The 19843-nt window shown below is 42.0% G+C and overlaps 1 protein-coding gene across 1 annotated transcript in view; it reads right to left on the reverse strand.

Annotated features, from left to right (window-relative positions):
- Positions 1 to 5595: 5595 nt before the first annotated feature.
- The window catches only part of LRRC66 (leucine rich repeat containing 66), a 33259-nt gene continuing 19011 nt past the window's right edge, over positions 5596 to 19843 (reverse strand). Inside the window, exons 3-4 of the mRNA XM_050790563.1 lie at positions 9699 to 9888; positions 5596 to 8145 (exon numbers count right to left, since the gene is read on the reverse strand). Of these exons, the coding sequence (XP_050646520.1) occupies positions 6539 to 8145; positions 9699 to 9888 (1797 nt within the window). The 3' untranslated portion in view covers positions 5596 to 6538. The remainder of the gene's footprint in view (positions 8146 to 9698; positions 9889 to 19843) is intronic.

Genomic DNA, 19843 nt, shown 5'->3' on the forward strand with positions numbered 1-19843 from the left:
AATAACTAGAGACATAATTGAGACAAGTGAAACTAAAACAGAGGGGAAAACTGGGGTAAAGGGACTCTATAGAACTTAGGTAAAGTTTGAGGCAATTTGAGAGCAGAGTCCAAGGGTGAGACATTTTAAAAATCAGAAAGTGGAAGGCTTCAAATATCACTCACATCAAGTAATTTTAGCCAAGCTTATGGCAGGCATAGTGACAAGGATTTTTAAAATTTGTTTTTGCAAGAAACAAGAGACTTGCTGAGAAATCTGCAACACCTACACTATAAACTGTGACATTTATGCCACGCTACCAGATGCTTCTTTTGGAAGTCTAAACAAAACAAACAAAAATAGTGGATGCTGTATATTCCTTTTTTCTCTGTGTTGATGGAATAGGAAGTAATTTTTCACTTTATGAAATACCTGCCAGCTCTGAGATGACTTTATGGACTCCACATTGGGAGTGAACTCTTTGCAAAACTGAATTTCACCTGAGTTGGAAGTTGGCCAATAGAAGAGTCTCTAGCAGATCTCAGTAAAGTCATGTGAAGCCTTGTTTCTTTTATAATACACAAAACGGTACAGTGGAGATCCCAGGGAAGAAGGAAGTGATAGATACTACTTGGGTGGAATGAGGTGAGAAAAACTCATGGAGGAAATAATCCACAAACAGCTTATTCAAAGAAGAGCCTCTAACCATGCCCAGCTGCCTATCTGGAGCATCCAAACTACCAAGGATTGTTTTTCTTAGTGTTCTGGTTACAAAGTTGACTACATGTTGAGTGGTTTTCCCCACTTCATGTACCCCATTTGCCAGGCAGATGAGATGGGACTTGGTGGGGAGGCCAGAGGTACCACCCAGAAAGCAGGCAGCAATATAGGCCAAGACATAGTCGAAAGATATATATAGTCTGGTGAGTTTGTAACTGTAAGCAGTTATACTTGGTGCACCGGCTTGAACTTTGGATGTTAGGAATGGGGCAAAGCACCATGAAATACAATCTGGGTGGTAAGCAGGGACAGATGCTAGATGTCCTTGTACACTGCATTAAAGTTTGCTCTTTCATTTATTTAATGAATGCATGTATTAAGGACCTACTCAGTTCCAAGTCTTGGGGAGACAGACACAATTTTTTTGTTTGTGTGGCACTTACAGTATTAAAGGGGCAGACAGACATTAAACCTAATTAAACTAATTATTTATTTTTACTTGTGATAAGCTCTCATGTAGGGAGGCCAATGCTGTGTAATGACAGAATTTGTAACAGGGAAATCTAACTTAGTGTGGGGTCTGAGATGTCGTCCCTGAGGAGACAACAATATGGCAGACACCTAAGTGGGAATGTGTCAGCTAGAGGAGTGCTTGTTTGTGAAAAAGTGCTTTGGGCGGAGCAACATGGACAGGAACGGGGAGATGGACAGGCATGTGTATAACCAAGTACCCCCTCTTTTCTAAGAGAAAAAGAATGGATTATGTTTTATTTTTTTCCTCCTTTTCTCTTCCCCCTTTTCCCTTGTTCCTCACTTCTTAGCTCTTTATAAATGAAATTATAACCTTTACCTTCCCTTCACCAGACACTTCCTACAGAGCAAACTTATCTATTAGCTTGGTGCCAAGGTAATCTGGCAAAAGTAATGGCAAAAACTGCAATTACTTTTGCACCAATCTAATAACTATCCACCAGAGAGGGAATTCTCCCACCAAGAGATGGCCTCAAGAGACAACAGTCAATTTACAACCTGAAGTGTTCTCGCAACAGAGCTCTCTCTCACCTGGAGTGAATCTCAAGACGGTGGCCACCTTACAACCTAGCTCTGCCCACGATGGTGCCAGCTTGGTATATACAGCACCAAAGTGAGTCATGCAGACCCTACACCTGCTTGCTCCCTCTCCTGCATGCCATTCATGCCAAGTCCCTGCTTAAAAGCCTCTGCTTTCTGCCCCAAAAGTGAAGCGATATCCTTAAAGGCAGGAATCTGTACTTCTTCCCCTAAGCTATGCTTTGGAATTAAGTCACTTTCTTTATGTCAGACTCAATCTTGTTAATTGGACTCTGCAGGTGGTGAGTGACTGAACCTCTTTCAGTTACATGTGGAGATTTAGGGAAACAAAAAAAACTATAGTCAATGGATGGTCTCTACTCAGGGAAGCCACATAATCATATTTGCATTTTAGAAACCACCCCCTGGCTGCAGTGTGAGGAATAGTAAACAGATGTAGGGCGGGAGGTGTGATGGTTAATTTTTATGTGCCTACTTGATGGGTAAGTGATGCCCAGATGGCTGGTAAAACATGGTTTCTGGGTGTGTCTGTGAAGGTGTTTCTGGAAGAGATTAGCATTTGAGTCAGCAGCCGAATAAAGATTGCTCTCACCTATGTGGGCAGGCAGCACCCAATCCATTGAGGGCCTAAACAGAACAAAAAGGTGGAGAAAAGAGGGCTTTGCTCTGTCTTCTTGAGCTGAGACATTATCTCCTCCTGCTCTTAGACATCAGCACTCCTGGTTCTCAGACATTTGGACTTAGACTGCAACTCACAACACTGGCTCTCCTGGTTCTCAAGTCTTTGGGCTTAAACTGGAACTCTACCATTGGCTTTCCTGGGCCTTGATCTTAGAGACAACAGATTGTGGAACCTCTCAGCCTCCATAATTACATGAGCCAATTCTTCATAATAAGTATTTTTCTATCTGTATGTATCCTATTGATTCTGTTTCTCTGGAGAATAATGACTAATACAGAAAATACAGAAAGCACTGTTACGATAGATCTCAGAGTGTCAAGGTGAAAGCTTGTCAAGGCAAAAGCTGTGGCAATGTGGACAGAGAGGATGGGATACGTTTGGAAGGTACTTAGGAGCTAGAATTGGCTGTAGTTAGTGACTAATGGGTTAGATAAGGGAAAGGAGGAGAGAGACATCAAAAGAATGACTCAAATTTCTGGAAGGAGCAGCCGGGTAGCTAGTGAGATGAGAACACAGAGGATCAGATTCTGTGAGTGGGGAGGGTTAGGGAGAGCTGACGGGTTTCGTTTTGTATACACTTAGTTTGAGGTGCCCATGGAGATAGCTAATAGACAACTGGATGTGAGTGTAAAGCTCCAGAAAGATTTCAAAGCTAAGAGTTATAGAAAGGGGAAATATCAACACTTAGCTAGTGGTTGAAGCCATGATGATTGATAGCTCACATGGAGAAAGTGAACTGAGTGAAAAGACCAGAGGACCAAAGACCAAGCCCTGAGAAACACACATATTTATGAGGTTAGTATAAGAAGAGGGGTCAGAAAAGGAGCCTGAGAAAGAATCACAGAGAGCCAGAAAAATTAGGAGGAAGTGTGCACTGGATATTCTGTTTGCCCCTCCAAATCCACTATCCTTCTCCATCCTGCTCTGTGGCCTGGAAGGCTGATTGCTGTGGACCACATCAATGCCTCTCTTGTCCTCTGGCTTCAAGAGTTCAGCCACTTGGGGTCATGATTGGAGAGTGAGAAGAGAAAGGCTGGGGTGATCACCTTCTGGCTTCCTTCTGCTGTAAATGGATTGTTACTGGCTATGGTCTGCCAAAGACCAGGGCTCCTGCTAGGCAACCTCATGGTTGCAACTTTGCCTTATCTCTACAGGTCTAAGGGTGTCAAGGCTGTCCCCTGCTGCTAGCCTATAGGTCCATCACCTTCCCTTGCTAGTTTACCTTAATCCTAGATCTTTGCAAATGATTCCTTCATTAAACTCTCTTCAGTCATCCCTGTTTCTTGTCATCTGTGTACTCCTGAGACCTCATCTTTACAGAGATGTATCACAAAAGCCACTGAAAATGAGTTTCAAGGTGGAAGTAGTCAACGGTGGTCAAAGAAGGAGCCTATACTTCTTCCTTAAGCTAAGCTTTGGGGAATGCTGAAGAGGTTTTCCTTGGTGAAGACTGAAGGGCCCATTGTATGTGGCAACTGGAGGTTGTTGGTGACCTTTACTGGCACAGGTCAAAAGAAAAGTGAGCCAAAGTCAGGCTGCAGTGTGCTGAAGAGGCCATGGCGAGTTGCTGACCATCACTTTGAGACACCTAGCTATGAGAGAAGAAGGTGGCATTTTGAGGGAGCTGCAGGGTGGCATTTTCTTTTAGTATCCAAGGGACTTGAGCAGGCTTATCCTGTGGGAAGAATACATTAGATAGGGGGAGGTTGGAAGAGCATGCAAGAGAAACATGAATGGACCCATGACCTTGGGTCATGAGAGGACACGAATGAGGGTAGGTGTGCACATAAGAAGTGCACATAGCTATGGAGTAGGTGAGTGAGGAGCTTCTTCCTAAATATTCTCAGTGAAAATTCAAGGACAGTGAAAGTTCAAAATAGCAATTGGGGAGAAATTGATAAGGGGCCCAGAAAAGGTCTAAAGGGTTTGCTGAAATAAATAAATGATTAATGTTACATGACATAAACCAGAATGTAGAATGTGCAGTTGAGTGACAATGTGATGAGATGAAGTCGGAAAGGTAGGGTGTGTCTAGATTATGGAATTTGGTTTTTATACAGGCAGTGGGAGTCATCAAAAATTTTTGAGCAGGATCATGATGGGTTAGATATAAGATTATTTAGGGGTGAATGAGGGTCAAGGAGAAGTACTAAAGGTCACAATAATCTAGGTAATAGACAAGGGATGTGCTTTATTTGGGGATTGAGAGCACATGTAACAAAGTTAAGAGTCATTGAGGAGTTAGATCTGGTTGGACTAGTGATGATGCCAACAGGTGGACTAGGGGGCTCTTAAGGCCCTTCCACAGAACCCCAACACCTTCAACCTTAGTCTACCCTAAGTAAATATACACTGTAAGTAAAAACAGTGTGTTTTCTATGCAAACAATGGTTTAACACAAATTGGCTAGCCCTCCTCCATATTATCAAGCCTAAATGTCCACCTGTATAGACATTCAGGAACTTCCACCACACAGAGCTTAGAGGCTGCTCAGATATAGAAAATGAAAAGGAGACAGATAAGTCAGAAATTTTAACTGGGTTTACTGGGTGGATGTTATGATACTGTTGACCAAGAAAGGGAATATGAGAGATTATATTTGTGAAAGAAAAAGATGAATTTGGCCAGACACAGTGGCTCATGCCTGTAATCCCTGCACTTTGACAGGCTGAAGCAGGAGGACTGCTTGAGCCCCAGAGTTCAAGACTAGTCTGGGCAATATAGGGAGATTTTGAGTCTATTACTATTTTGTATAAAAAAACAACAATGAATTTTAGATGCTCAGATGACCTATATGAATTTGGGCAACTAGGGTTAAGAATGCGAGTCTGGAGCTTGGGAGGGAGGTAGGACTTGCCATGCAGGTCTGGCGTATCTGTGTAGAGCCGGTTGCTACACAGTGAGGTTCAAGGAGAAAGGAATCATAAAGAAAGACTAGGAATAAACAAACACCCTTGAGGAGTGCTGTCTTTAAGAGGGCAAGCAGAGGGGGGATATCAAGAAGGAAGATGAGAAAATATTGTGAAGCAGAGGATGAACAGAAGGACACAGCTCATGATGGCTAGAGTGTAGCAAGTCATGCCAAGGAAGGGCTAGGCAAGGATATGCCAGAGAATCTTTTTCTTTATAGAAATCATCAATTCTTTTCTTGAAAATTGATTTTTTTAATTTACACTTCGTTCTAAAAAGTGGTCCCACTTCTCTTTTAACATAACTTATTTAAAAACATTTATAATTACTCAGGATTTTCTCAATTTTGCAGTTTCATGATCAGCCTCCAAAAAGTTGTGCTAGTGTGTGTTCAGAATTCATTAAAATCTATCCAGCATTTCCCCTTAAGTGCTTCAATATGTATGAAAAAATGTCACTTGAATTCTCTTTGATGATAAAGTTGAACATCCTTGTCTTTGTCATCCTAAAGCTGTTCTTTTCAGAGAGCCAAATCCCATCAGATTGCTCCACGTCTGTATTTGAGAAGGAAAGTTAGAATCATTTTGTCTAACTGCAACAGATTATCTTCTGAATATTTATCCCAATCTATTGATGAAGTGCTCCTGTGTTCTTAGTGAACTGGTTTCATTTGGGAGCTCTTGTAATAATGGTGCATGGTTCTTGGAATGATCTCAAAATATTCCCCTCTTTCTCTTTCACACTGAAGAGCAGGTTCATCCCCACAGGATGTTAACAAGTGTGTTTAGCTTATAACCCTTCTAGAATCATCCTCCTCAAGTGGGCCCACAAAACCCTCATTTGCATCAGTGTCCACCTGGTTGGAATTCATGTTGTCTCCTTCAGGATCTTGTTGTGAAGGTTTTAGTTTTCCCCTGCCATGATCATTAAAGGAATATTGTTTAGAGCTGTGAATATTTCCTTAATGAAAGTTTCTTATTTTAAAATGTCTGAGTCCCTTTCATGGAAGGCAGCCTTATCAGGATCTGAGGGAACTTCAGCAGAACATGGTGGTGTTTGTTGTAAAACATCCACATTAGAAAATTCTAAGTCTCTAAGTGAGCAATGCCATTCTGCTGCCTTGGACTGAAAAGCTGTGTCATAATTATAAGTAAACATGCCCGGAATCTTATCCCCTCAGGGACTATTCCCCAGTGACCTGGGCCAGGGTGATGGGCCCTCAGATCTGTCAGTGTCAGAGGCATTTTCCAGATGAGTCTTGTACACACCAGAGTCTGGAGTGGAAATGAGAGATTTTTCAAAGTGATCTTCCTGATTCTTGCATTTCCCTGCAATTGTTTGGAAGGTGACATTGTCCTCAAGACTGTCTATAGCCGTCACATTGTCCTTGCTTGCCCCTGAGCTCTCGTCCTGCAGGGGCTCCTCGTCAGGTGCTGCCTCTTCAGTCTTGCTCCTCGCACCTTCTGAACTTATGGAGCTCAGAGTGAACAGAGACCCCTCATCAGAGTCACAGTCACTCTCCAACTCACAGCAAGTGTCAGAAAGAGTGGATTTCTGCACTGGTTCCTTGTTAGCAGGAGTGATATCCAGGCCACCATCCCATCTTGGAGGAAAGACTGATGGATCCATGTCTCTTGGGTCACCGTGTGGAACCTCGCTGTAGTGGGCTGAAAGTGCTCCCTCAGCACTTGCCCCCGAGAGCCTTGGCTGCTGTATGCTCAGCAAATCAATGGATGAACTCACTTGCCTTTCCTTAGAAAATTCCATCTGCAAGTCCCAAAGTGACTGTTCGGTGCCCCCTCTTTCCTTACTGTCTCCAATCCTCTGTGCTTCTGCATGTGTTAGCATTTTACAGAGGGAAGCTGTCATTTCTCCGGAGAGGGACGGGTCTAATTCATTGGAATCATAACAGCTTGAGCCAGAGGCAGCGTGAGAGGAGCCAGAGACAGCACGAGACGTGCCAGCTACAGAAGAGACGCCCACTGAATGTGCACTGAGAGACTCTTCCTGGGCCACAGTTTCATAAGTCCGTTCTCCAAGAACATCATTCCTATGGATGTGATCCTGTGTTGCTGACATTAGTTCATGGTTACCAGCATGTGGGTGTCTCTGGAGAATGGAATAGACTGCACTATCATTTCCACTTCCTGTCCCGGTGTTGTCCCCGCACTGTCCTGAGCTCTGCGGACTGCCAGGATCCTTCCTGCTGCTTCCCAGAGTTCTATCAGGAATTATGGTGGCATGTGAGTGTGGCTGTGTCGCCCAGAAAGGGGTCTGGTTCTTGTAGAGGCTTAGATGAGGAAATGCTTGGCGCAGATGGGACTCTGGGTGTGGTGTGTGCCCCACAGCTTGGATGTCATCGTAAAAGCCCTCGTTTGAACACGCGTTGTCCAGGCTAGGGCTTTTGTTCTGGCACTTTTGTTGCCACAGTCTGTCAACATAAGGCCTTGTGAAAGCCCCCAGACAGAAGGCGACAAGGAATGTGATGAACACTGACAGGCACACTGCCAGAGCCAGGTCCTGGGGAGCGTCCTCCTTTCTGCTGGCAGCCTGCACATCGCGGGTGCTTCTAACACTCCTTGGCAGCCATCTCTGCTTCTCCCTGAGACCAGAGCTGGTCCTTGCCTTCTTCCCCAGAGTGGAAACACCCATGTGCCTTCCTCCCTGGGGCCTCTCTGCTTTGCTCCTTATGAGGCTTTTCACGGGATGCAGATGAATGGGAGGAAGGCTGGTTTCCCTGGAAATCCTGCTCTGAGGAGTACCCCCATTGGCCTCCTCACTCCCTGAAAGTGGGATTAAAAAAATACACATTAAGCAAACATTGAAATAAGATTGCAGGGGCTTTTCTTCTTTCTTTTTTTCAGAATTGGGGTCTCTGTCACCCAGCATGGAGAGGGGTGGCACAATCATAACTCACTGAAGCCTCAGACTCCTGGGCTCAAGCGATCCTCCTACTTCAGCCCCCAGAGTAGCTGGGACTACAGGTGTGTGCCACCATGCCTGGGCTGCTTTTTTTTTTTTTTCCATTTTACAGAGACAAGGGTTGTAACTACGTTGCCAAGGCTGGTCTCAAACTCTTGGCATCAAGCGATTCTTGTCCCTTGGCCTCCTGAACAGCTGGGACTACAGGTGTGAGCCACTGCCCCCAGCTCCAGATTCTAGGGGTTTCAGAAGCTTCTGTGAGTCCTCCTCAGTCCTTATCTAGCTACAAGTTAAAGTGTACATTACATCACGATCAGCAGTTTAAAAATATTATTCATTCATTCGTTTTTGTTTAATGCCAACAGCATGTTTATGGTTGTATGCATTTATACATGGCTATCAGGCTGAGGTCTGTTGCTGAGAGGTCCTGGAGGTTGTATGTACCTTAGGCTTCCTGCCTCACTGCTGCCTGTGGGAGGAAGAAGCCAGACTAGAGGGACAGCCACATGTACATGGCTTCTCCTTCCTCCATAATCTTACCTACTCCATGTACTAGTAAACAGCAAAAATATTCAGTTTTCTTTATTGGTTCCTGACATTTTGCTCTCTACCCTCAGAATGTCAGTTGTGGAGTGAAACAAATGTAGCTGATGACATTAAGACTTCTCTCTGATCTTCATGAACTTCCTCTAAACCTGGTAGGCATGGCCATGTTCCTACTTGAATGGCAGTCCTGAATAGAACAGAATCTATGACTCATTTTTTTTCATGGACTTTTTTTTTTCTATATATGAGGTTGAGATTTAGCCAAGGTAGTTAATGTAAAAAAAAGCTTCCCAGAATGTTCAACCCCAGTAACATATTCCAGCACTTTGGGAGAGGGGCAAGGAACAAATTAAAGGAAAATATGCTTTTGTAATATGTGTGTGTGTTTTATGTATGTAGAGGATCACACCTTTAGAATGTTAGCAAACATCTAAAATAATTATATTTCTAATTTTAAAAGTTCTTTCTTTAATAGGTTATTTGTTAGGAATTTGGATAAAACTGTGACATTAAATTTTACTCAATTTTTAATTCTTGTCTAATGCCAACAGCCTGTCTAGGGTTCTTGAGAATAAAGTTTGGTGTGTCAGAACAAAACTCTCTTCTAGTGGAATTCCTCCTTTTGACCAAATCCAATTGATGCTGAGTGAGTTGAACTGTGTTTCTTTGACCACATGAAGAAAATAATTGATGAACTGAGGAAAACAGTTATTTGGCACCAGTGATTTTTCTATGACACAGACTGACTAATGCCAAGGATCAGCACTTTTGCTTTCAGGGGGACTGTCATTATTTCAAATGAGACTAAAATGTTTATGTGCATTTTTCAGTATAAATGGAGCCTTTCAGAGAGACGTTACTGACTTACCTATACACCTGTTGCAAATGACATTCCACGTTTTCCTCCAGGATTCAGAAATAAAATTTTGAAAGACTGTCACACTATCATCACACTGCCAGTGATTATCAGCCAAGTCAACCACTAGATGGGGAAATTCTAAAGCTATGATCATCATTGGTAGGATGGTGGACAGATCATTGTTGCTGAGGTCTACGACCTGTTTGAGAAGAAAGAAGTTTAGGATGGTCTGTGGATAAAGACATTTAGAGATAAAATAAATGAGTTACAGAAAAATACTGTTTATGTCTCTGTGGAGGCAATATGGATTTGACACTGGTTTACAAGTCACGGAATAGTGGGTTTTAAGTCTCTGTTCTACCCCTAAAAAGTTTACAAGTCTTGACAAATTGTTTACTTTCTATAAGCCTCCCTCCCAGGGTTGCTGGAAGCATTAAATGTATGTGAAAGCTTTAAGTATCATGCCTATATTTGATGCTTAATCATTTTCTCTTCCTTCTTTCCTGAGTGTAATTTGTATTGTTAAATAAAACCTAGATGCTCATGTTATCAAGGTCTAGAATTGGATACCAGGTCAAGAATTTCTAGAACTACACCAATCTTGAAAGCAGCAGAAAATACTGGATGATGAAAATATAGAACACAGAACTGTGGTTGACCAGAAATCTTATTTATTTATTTTTTCTGGTAGAGATGAAATCTCACTATGTTGCTTAATTGGACTCAAATTCCTGGGCTCAAGTAATCCTCCCAAGGCCTTGGCCTCCCAAAATGCTGGAATTACAGGCATGCACCTGGCCTCAAAGAGAGGTCTTTTGAATCAAATATTATCTCAAGAGTAGTAATACATTTCTCTGCATCCGTGGCTATTCAGTACATGCAGTATGACTAATTTTTCTAGTCTGATCAGAAATCAAGGGGAAAGGGGAACAAGAAGGATCCAGTGTCTCTAGAAACAGAAAGCAGGATCTGTAGACGTTGGACATGACAGGAGCATGACATAGCAGGGAAAGCACAGTTAGGAGGAGCTTTAGCTGCCATTTGCAGAGCCCTGCTGGGTCCCAGATATGCCAGTAGGTACTTCACATACATGACCTCTGATCTTAACAATTTCTTCATTTTCACCTATTATACAGAGGAAGAAGCTAGGTTAAGTCACACAGTATATCCTACATAGACCCTAGCACCTAGTACACAGCAGGTACTGTGTAAACAACAGAAAGGAAGGAAGGAAGGAATGAAACGGTAGAGCTGAGATCTGATCTGCCTTCACAGTTGTGTGCCTTCCACTGCAGAACATACCCTCTTGGAGTCTGAGCCCCTGCAGCACTTGAGTGAAGGAAGGGCTGCGTTGAGGAGGCCTGGGGCAGAGGCACCAGAGTGGCTCATGAGGTTTGGGGAGAGGCAGGTGGTTATTAGGAGAAGAGAAAATCATAAAAATGAAAATACAGTCCTTGCTTTCAAAAAAGAGGATGATGAATAAAAGCTAGAAAGGCTGACTGTTATCAAGGCCAATTGTTTTATAGACACCTGGGAAAAATCAGCACTTACGTTTTGGGTTATGTAAATTGCTAAAGAAGGGCTTATTCAAGCAAATAATCAAATAATGCCACAAACAAGACCATTACATACAGAATCACAATTTTTTTTGTGAATTTGGGTAGTAAGCATGAATTTTCCATTAATGAATAGCCAAGCAGTGTTGACTCTCAAAAGAAGGTTGCCAGAAATTGGAGGTAGGAGACTGTGGGATTGGAAAGAAAAAATATTTGGCTTTAGCCTCATCTTGGTGAGGATCAGTAGCTTTCTTATATATCGCTTGACAACAGATTGAAATATTCTGATGTTTTTCAGGTAATTATTTTCTTTTAAGTGCATGTCTGCATTTATTTTTTGTCCTAGCATCTTACTATATTACAAATAATGGAACCAAAAGCAAAACTGGAGGGAGGATAGAAAAATTAATAAAATGACTCAGGAGGAACAATTTCTGAGAGAGGAGTAAAACAGAATGGTACAATTTGGCTAAAGAAATACCCATCTACCAGCATTTGAAAGGGGTATACATTAAGGAAAGATTGGGAGAAACATATATAATATTGCTTCACAAATCACTGCATTTAAGAATGGGATAAGATTAGGAAAAGAAGTGCTAATTTGAAATGTCAGTGAAACTTATTTCATCCATCAAAGCATGGTGATGAATTTATGCTTGAAAAATCTATCTGGCTTCTGAAAAGATTTCCACATGGGAAATCACATAGAATAGTGCAAGTATTAAATTCATTGCCCAGAAGAAAACAACATCCATTTTGATATTCAGCATTTTTGGTACCAAATATGTTCATCATGTTCCAAAACCAGATTTAGAGATATTGCCAAACATGCAGAAGGGATATTAGAGGAGAAGAAATGGTATGATTCTAGGGCAGTTACAGTGCATTGAGAATTACAGCTGTATATAAAACATCCTCGAGGTTGATTTTTAGTCTGGCTGTGGCATCCATTACCTGTGAGCTGCAGAAGACTCATAGAGCACAATAAAATGCACAGGAAATACAACAGATGAAGGGCAAATTACATATACAAGGAGTATACAATATACTACCAATTAACTACCAAATTAGGTGGACCTTTCCATCTGTCCTCATGACTACTGTAGCAGACAGACTCTAGGATGGTCTCCAATGATCCTGCCTCCTTGGTGATCAGGCCCTTGAGTACTGTCCTCCCCTTGGGTGCAGGCAGGACCAGTGATTTGTTTCTAACGAACAGACTATGGAAAACAATGGAATGCCACTTCCATGATGACATTTATGAAGAATTATAACGTTCTTGCTAGCAGACTCTCTCCCTCACTGGCTCTGAAACAAGCTGCCACATTGTGAACCGCCCTATGGAGAGGCCCACATGGCATAGGACTGAAGGCAGGCTTTGTCCAACAGCCAGCAAGAAATTGAGCCCTTACTCCAGCAGCCCACAAGGAACTGAACCCTGCCGACGGCCACATGAACTTGGAAGAGAATCCTTTTCTAGCTGGGCTTTTCAGTTAGATGCTAGCCTTTGCCAGTGCTTTGATTGCAGCCTCTTGAGAGACCCTTAAGTGGAGACCCCAGGCAAGCCATGCCTGGATTCCTGTCTCATAGAAATTGTGAGATAATCTATGTGTGTGGTTTTAAGTTCGTAAGTTTGTAGTAATGTATTATGCAGCAATAGATAACTAATACTTCTATCCATGTCCATCACCAATTTATTCATTCCTTTGTTTATTTGATAAGTATTTTAAAATATGTGTTAGGTACCAGGCATATGCTAAGCATGGGAAAAGAAAACAGATACGATGTATGTCCTCAAAGAGCTTACCATAGGGTAGAAGGGTGTGAGGGCACAGGCATTAAAAACTAATCATACCTAAAACTAAGTAATTTCAGCTGGGACAAGTGCAATGAGAGGAAATGTATAGCATATTATAAGTGTTTAGGAAGGGGAATTAATTTAATCTGGAGGCCCAGGGAAGGCCTCCATGAGGAAATAATATTCTAGCAAAACTGACAGGATTAACAGAAGTTGGCTCCAGGCAAAGGACCAGCAAGTGGGAAGGAGTTGAAGTGAAAACAGAGGCAGGAGTGCAGACAGCCAGGGAAGAGGCTTGAAAGGAGACTGGAGAGGCAGTCAGGGGTCAGGTCCTTGCAGTGAAATCTTGGAAGGGTTTTAACCAAGAAGTGGCAGAATCAGATTTCTATGTTAAAAGAGCAGGAGACAGTGGCCATTTTAAAATTTCTATACACAGACTACATTTATAAAGTGCTTACTGTATTCTAAGCACTGCTCTAAGCACTGTATATGTATTAAAACAATTCTCACAAAACTCTGAGAGGAACTAAATTATCTTCATTTTTCAGAAGAGAAAAGTGAAACACAGAGAGATTTGATAACTTGCTTAAGATACTGTGGCTGGAAAGTGGCTGAGGTTAAGTTTAAGCGCAGGCAGCTGGCTCAAGGCCACACTCCCCATCACTGCTTCACTAGTCTCCCTTCTGCAGAAGAGGGATTCCAGGAGCCATTCTGGTTGGAAGTGGGGAGTTGGAGGCTTATCTTGCAGCTATGCCTGAATAGCACTTTGCAGAACACTGGGAAAACCTGTTTTCTATGTTGGCATTGCTTAATATGATAGCCACACCAATAGATGACTAACACACCTATCCGTGTCCATCAGCCACTTATTCATTCCTTTGTTCATTTAACAAGTATTTAAACATATGTATCAGGTACCAGGCGTATGCTAAGCACTGGAAAACAAAACACATATCATATATGTACTCAAAGAGCTTAAACGTGGCTATCGAGCAATTAAAACAGGGGTGGTCCAAACTGGGATGTATGGTAAGTGCAAAATATCCACCAGGTTTTGAAGACTTACTATGAAAAGGGGATATGGGGGGGTGCACCCAAGATGGCCGAATAGGAACAGCTCCAGCCTGCAGCTCCCAGCGTGAGTGACACAGAAGACGGGTGATTTCTGCATTTTCAACTGAAGTACCGGGTTCATCTCACTGGGGCATGTCAGACAGTTGGCACTGCTCTGCGGCTGCAGCCCGACCAGCGAGAGCTGAAGCAGTGCGAGGCATCGCCTCACCTGGGAAGTGCAAGGGGGAACGGAATTCCTTTTCCTAGCCAAAGGAAATTGAGACACACAACACCTGGAAAATCGGGTAACTCCCACCCTAATACTGTGCTTTACCAAGGGTCTTAGCAAACGGCACACCAGGAGATTATATCCCACACCTGGCAGGGAGGGTCCCACGCCCACAGGGCCTCCCTCATTGCTAGCACAGCAGTCTGAGATCTAACTGCAAGGCGGCACCGAGGCTGGGGGAGGGGTGCCCACCATTGCTGAGGCTTAAGTAGGTAAACAAAGCCACTAGGAAGCTCGAATTGGGTGGAGCCCACCACAGCTCAAGAAGGCTGGCCTGCCTCTGTAGACTCCTCCTCTGGGGACAGGTCATAGCTAAACAAAAAGCAGCAGAAACCTCGGCAGAGGTAAATGCCCCTGTCTGACAGCTTTGAAGAGAGCAGTGGATCTCCCAGCATGGAGGTTGAGATCTGAGAATGGACAGACTGTCTGCTCAAGTGGGTCCCTGACCCCTGAGTAGCCTAACTGGGAGACATCCCCCACTAGGTGCAGACCAACACCTCACATCTCACACAGTGGGGTACACCCCTGAGACGAAGCTTCCAGAGCAAGAATCAGACAGCAACACTCACTATTCAGCAATATTCTATCTTCTGCAGCCTCCGCTGTTGCTACCCAGGCAAACACGGTCTGGAGTGGACCTCAAGCAAACTCCAACAGACCTACAGCTGAGGGTCCTGATTGTCAGAAGTAAAACTAACAAACAGAAAGGACACCCACACCAAAACCCCATCAGTACGTCACCATCATCAAAGACCAAAGGCAGATAAAACCACAAAGATGGGGAAAAAGCAGTGCAGAAAAGCTGGAAATTCAAAAAATCAGAGTGCATCTCCGCCTCCAAAGGAATGCAGCTCATCGCCAGCAACAGAACAAAGCTGGATGGAGAATGACTTTGACAAGTTGAGAGAAGAAGGCTTCAGTCAATAAAACTTCTCAGAGCTAAAGGAGGAACTATGTAACCAGTGCAAAGAAACTAAAAACCTTGAAAAAAGATTTGACCAATGGCTAACTAGAATAACCAATGTAGAGAAGTCCTTAAAACAATTGATAGAGATGAAAAACATAACACGAGAACTATGTGGCAAATACACAAGCTTCAGTAACCGACTCGATCAACTGGAAGAAAGAGTATCAGCGATTGAAGATCAAATGAATGAAGTGAAGTGAGAAGAGAAGTGTAGAGAAAAAAGAGTAAAAAGAAATGAACAAAGTCTCCAAAAAATATGGGATTATGTACAAAGACCAAATCTATGTCTGATTGGGGTGCCTGAAAGTGACGGGGACAATGGAACCAAGTTGGAAAACATTCTGCAGGATATCATCCAGGAGAACTTCCCCAACCTAGTAAGGCAGGCCAACATTCAAATCCAGGAAATACAGAGAACGCCACAAAGATACTCCTCGAGAAGAGCAACTCCAAGACACATAATTGTCAGATTCACCAAAGTTGAAATAAAGGAAAAAATCTTAAGGGCAGCCAGAGAGAAAGGTCGGGTTACCCACAAAGGGAAGCCCATCAGACTGACAGCAGAACTCTCAGCAGAAACTCTCCAAGCCAGAAGAGAGTGGGTGCCAATATTCAACATTCTTAAAGAAAAGAATTTTCAACCCAGAATTTCATATCCAGCCAAACTAAGTTTCATAAGTCAAGGAGAAATAAAATCCTTTACAGATAAGCAAATGCTTAGAGATTTTGTCACCACCAGGCCGGCCCTACAAGAGATCCTGAAGGAAGCACTAAACATGGAAAGGAACAACACATACCAGCCATTGCAAAAACATGTCGAAATGTACAGTTCATTGATGCTAGGAAGAAACTGCATCAACGAGCGAGCAAAGTAACCAGCTAATATCATAATGACAGGATCATGTTCACATATAACAATATTAATCTTAAATATAAATGGACTAAATGGTCCAATTAAAAGACACAGGCTGGCAAATTGGATAAAGAGTCAAGACCCATCAGTTTGCTGTATTCAGGAGACCCATCTCACATGCAGAGACACACATAGACTCAAAATAAAGGGATGGAGGAAGATCTACCAAGCAAATGGAGAATAAAAAAAAGCAGGGGTTGCAATCCTAGTCTCTGATAAAACAGACTTTAAACCATCAAAGATCAAAAGAGACAAAGAAGGCCATTACATAATGGTAAAGGGATTAATTCATCAGGAAGAGCTACCTATCCTAAATATATATGCATACAATACAGGAGCACCCAGATTCATAAAGCAAGTCCTTAGAGACTTACAAAGAGACTTAGACTCCCATATAATAATAATGGGAGACTTTAACACCCCACTGTCAACATTAGAGAGATCAACGAGACAGAAAGTCAACAAGGATATCCAGGAATTGAACTCAACTCTGCACCAAGTGGACCTAATAGACTACTACAGAACTCTCCACCCCAAATCAACAGAATATACATTCTCAGCACCACATTGCATTTATTCCAAAATTGACCACAGTTGGAAGTAAAGCACTCCTCCGCAAATGTAAAAGAACAGAAATTATAACAAACTGTCTCTCAGACCACAGTGCAATCAAACTAGAACTCAGCGCTAAGAAACTCAATCAAAACTGCTCAACTACATGGAAACTGAATAACCTGTTCCTGAATGACTACTGGGTACATAATGAAATGAAGGCAGAAATAAAGATGTTCTTTGAAACCAATGAGAACAAAGATACAACATACCAGAATCTCTGGGACACATTTAAAGCAGTGTGTAGAGGGAAATTTATAGCACTAAATGCCCACAAGAGAAAGCTGGAAAGATCTAAAATTGACACCCTAACATCACAGTTAAAAGAACTAGAGAAGCAAGAACAAACACATTCAAAAGCTAGCAGAAGGCAAAAAATAACTAAGATCGCAGCAGAACTGAAGGAGATAGAGACACAAAAAACCCTCCAAAAAATCAATGAATCCAGGCACTGGTGTTTTGAAAAGATCAACAAAATTGATAGACCCCTAGAAAGACTAATAAAAAGAAAAGAGAGAAGAATCAAATAAACGCAATAAAAAATGATAAAGGGGATATCGCCACTGACCCCACAGAAATACAAACTACCATCAGAGAATACTATAAACACCTCTACGCAAATAAACTAGAAAATCTAGAAGAAATGGATAATTTCCTGGACACTTACACTCTCCCAAGACTAAACCAAGAAGAAGTTGAATCCCTGAATGGACCTATAGCAGGCTCTGAAATTGAGGCAATAATTGATAGCCTACCAATGAAAAAAAATCCAGGACGAGACGGATTCACAGCTGAATTCCACCAGAGATACAAAGAGGAGTTGGTACCATTCCTTCTGAAACTATTCCAATCAATAGAAAAAGAGGGAATCCTCCCTAACTCATTTTACGAGGCTGACAGCATCCTGATACCAAAGCCTGACAGAAATACAGCAAAAAAAGAGAATTTTAGACCAATATCCCTGATGAACATCAATGCAAAAATCCTCATTAAAATACTGGCAAACCGAATCCAGCAGCACTTCAAAAAGCTTATCCACCATGATCAAGTGGGCTTCATCCCTGGGATGCAAGGCTGGGTCAATATATGCAAATCAGTAAATGTAATTCAGCATATAAACAGAACTAAAGAGAAAAACCACATGATTATCTCAATAGATGCAGAAAAGGCCTATGACAAAATTCAACATCCCTTCATGCTAAAAATTCTCAATAAATTCGGTATTGATGGAACGTATCTCAAAATAATAAGAGCTATTTATGACAAACCCACAGCCAATATCATACTGAATGGGCAAAAACTGGAAGCATTCCCTTTGAAAACTGGCATAAGACAGGGATGCCCTCTCTCACCACTCCTATTCAACATAGTGTTGGAAGTTCTGGCTAGGGCAATCAGGCAAGAGAAAGAAATCAAGGGTATTCAGTTAGGAAAAGAGGAAGTCAAATTGTCCCTGTTTGCAGATGACATGATTGTATAGTTAGAAAACCCCATTGTCTCAGCCCAAAATCTCCTTAAGCTGATAAGCAGCTTCAGCAAAGTCTAAGGATACACAATTAATGTGCAAAAATCACAAGCATTCTTATACACCAGTAACAGAGAAACAGAGAGCCAAATCAGGAATGAACTCCCATTCACAATTGCTTCAAAGAGAATAAAATACCTAGGAATCCAACTTACAAGGGATGTAAAGGACCTCTTCAAGGAGAACTACAAACCACTGCTCACTGAAATAGAGCAGGACACAAACAAATGGAAGAACATACCGTGCTCTTAGATAGGAAGAATCAATATTGTGAAAATGGCCATACTGCCCAAGGTAATTTATAGATTCAATGCCATCCCCATTAAGCTACCAATGACTTTCTTCACAGAATTGGAAAAAACTGCTTTAAAGTTCACTTGGAAGCAAAAAAGAGCCCGCATTACCAAGACAATCCTAAGCCAAAAGAACAAAGCTGGAGGCATCACGCTACCTGACTTTAAACTGTACTACAAGTCTACGGTAACCAAAACAGCATGGTACTGGTACCAAAACAGAGATATAGACGAATGAAACAGAACAGAGCCCTCAGAAATAATACCACACATCTACAGCCATCCAATCTTTGACAAACCTGACAAAAACAAGAAAAGGGGAAAGGATTCCCTATTTAATAAATGGTGCTGGGTAAATTGGCTAGCCATAAGTAGAAAGCTGAAACTGGATCCTTTCCTTACTCCTTATACGAAAATTAATTCAAGATTTATTAGAGACCTAAAACCATAAAAACCCTAGAATAAAACCTAGGTAACACCATTCAGGACATAGGCATGGGCAAGGACTTCATGTCCAAAACACCAAAAGCAACGGCAACAAAAGTCAAAATTGACAAATGGGATCTAATTAAACTAAAGAGCTTCTGCACAGCAAAAGAAACTACCATCACAGTGAACAGGCAACCTACAGAATGGGAGAAAATTTTTGCAATCTACTCATCTGACAAAGGGCTAATACCCAGAACCTATGAAGAACTCAATCAAATTTACAAGAAAACAACAAACAACCCCATCAAAAAGTGGGCAAAGGACATGAATAGACACTTTTCAAAAGAAGACATTCATACAGCCAACAGACATGTGAAAAAATGCTCATCATCACTGGCCATCAGAGAAATGCAAATCAAAACCACAATGAGATATCATCTCACACCAGTTAGAATGGCAATCATTAAAAAATCAGGAAACAACAGGTGCTGGAGAGGATGTGGAGAAATAGGAACACTTTTACACTGTTGGTGGGACTGTAAACTGTTAAACCATTGTGGAAAACAGTATGGTGATTCCTCAAGGATCTAGAACTAGAAATACCATTTAACCCAGCCATCCCATTACTGGGGATATACCCAAAGGATTATAAGTCATGCTGCTATAAAGACACATGCACACATATGTTTATCGTGGCACTATTCACAATAACAAAGACT

The sequence above is a fragment of the Macaca thibetana genome, chromosome 5 (genome assembly GCF_024542745.1).
Source record: "Macaca thibetana thibetana isolate TM-01 chromosome 5, ASM2454274v1, whole genome shotgun sequence".
In the NCBI taxonomy this organism is placed as follows: Eukaryota; Metazoa; Chordata; class Mammalia; order Primates; family Cercopithecidae; genus Macaca; species Macaca thibetana.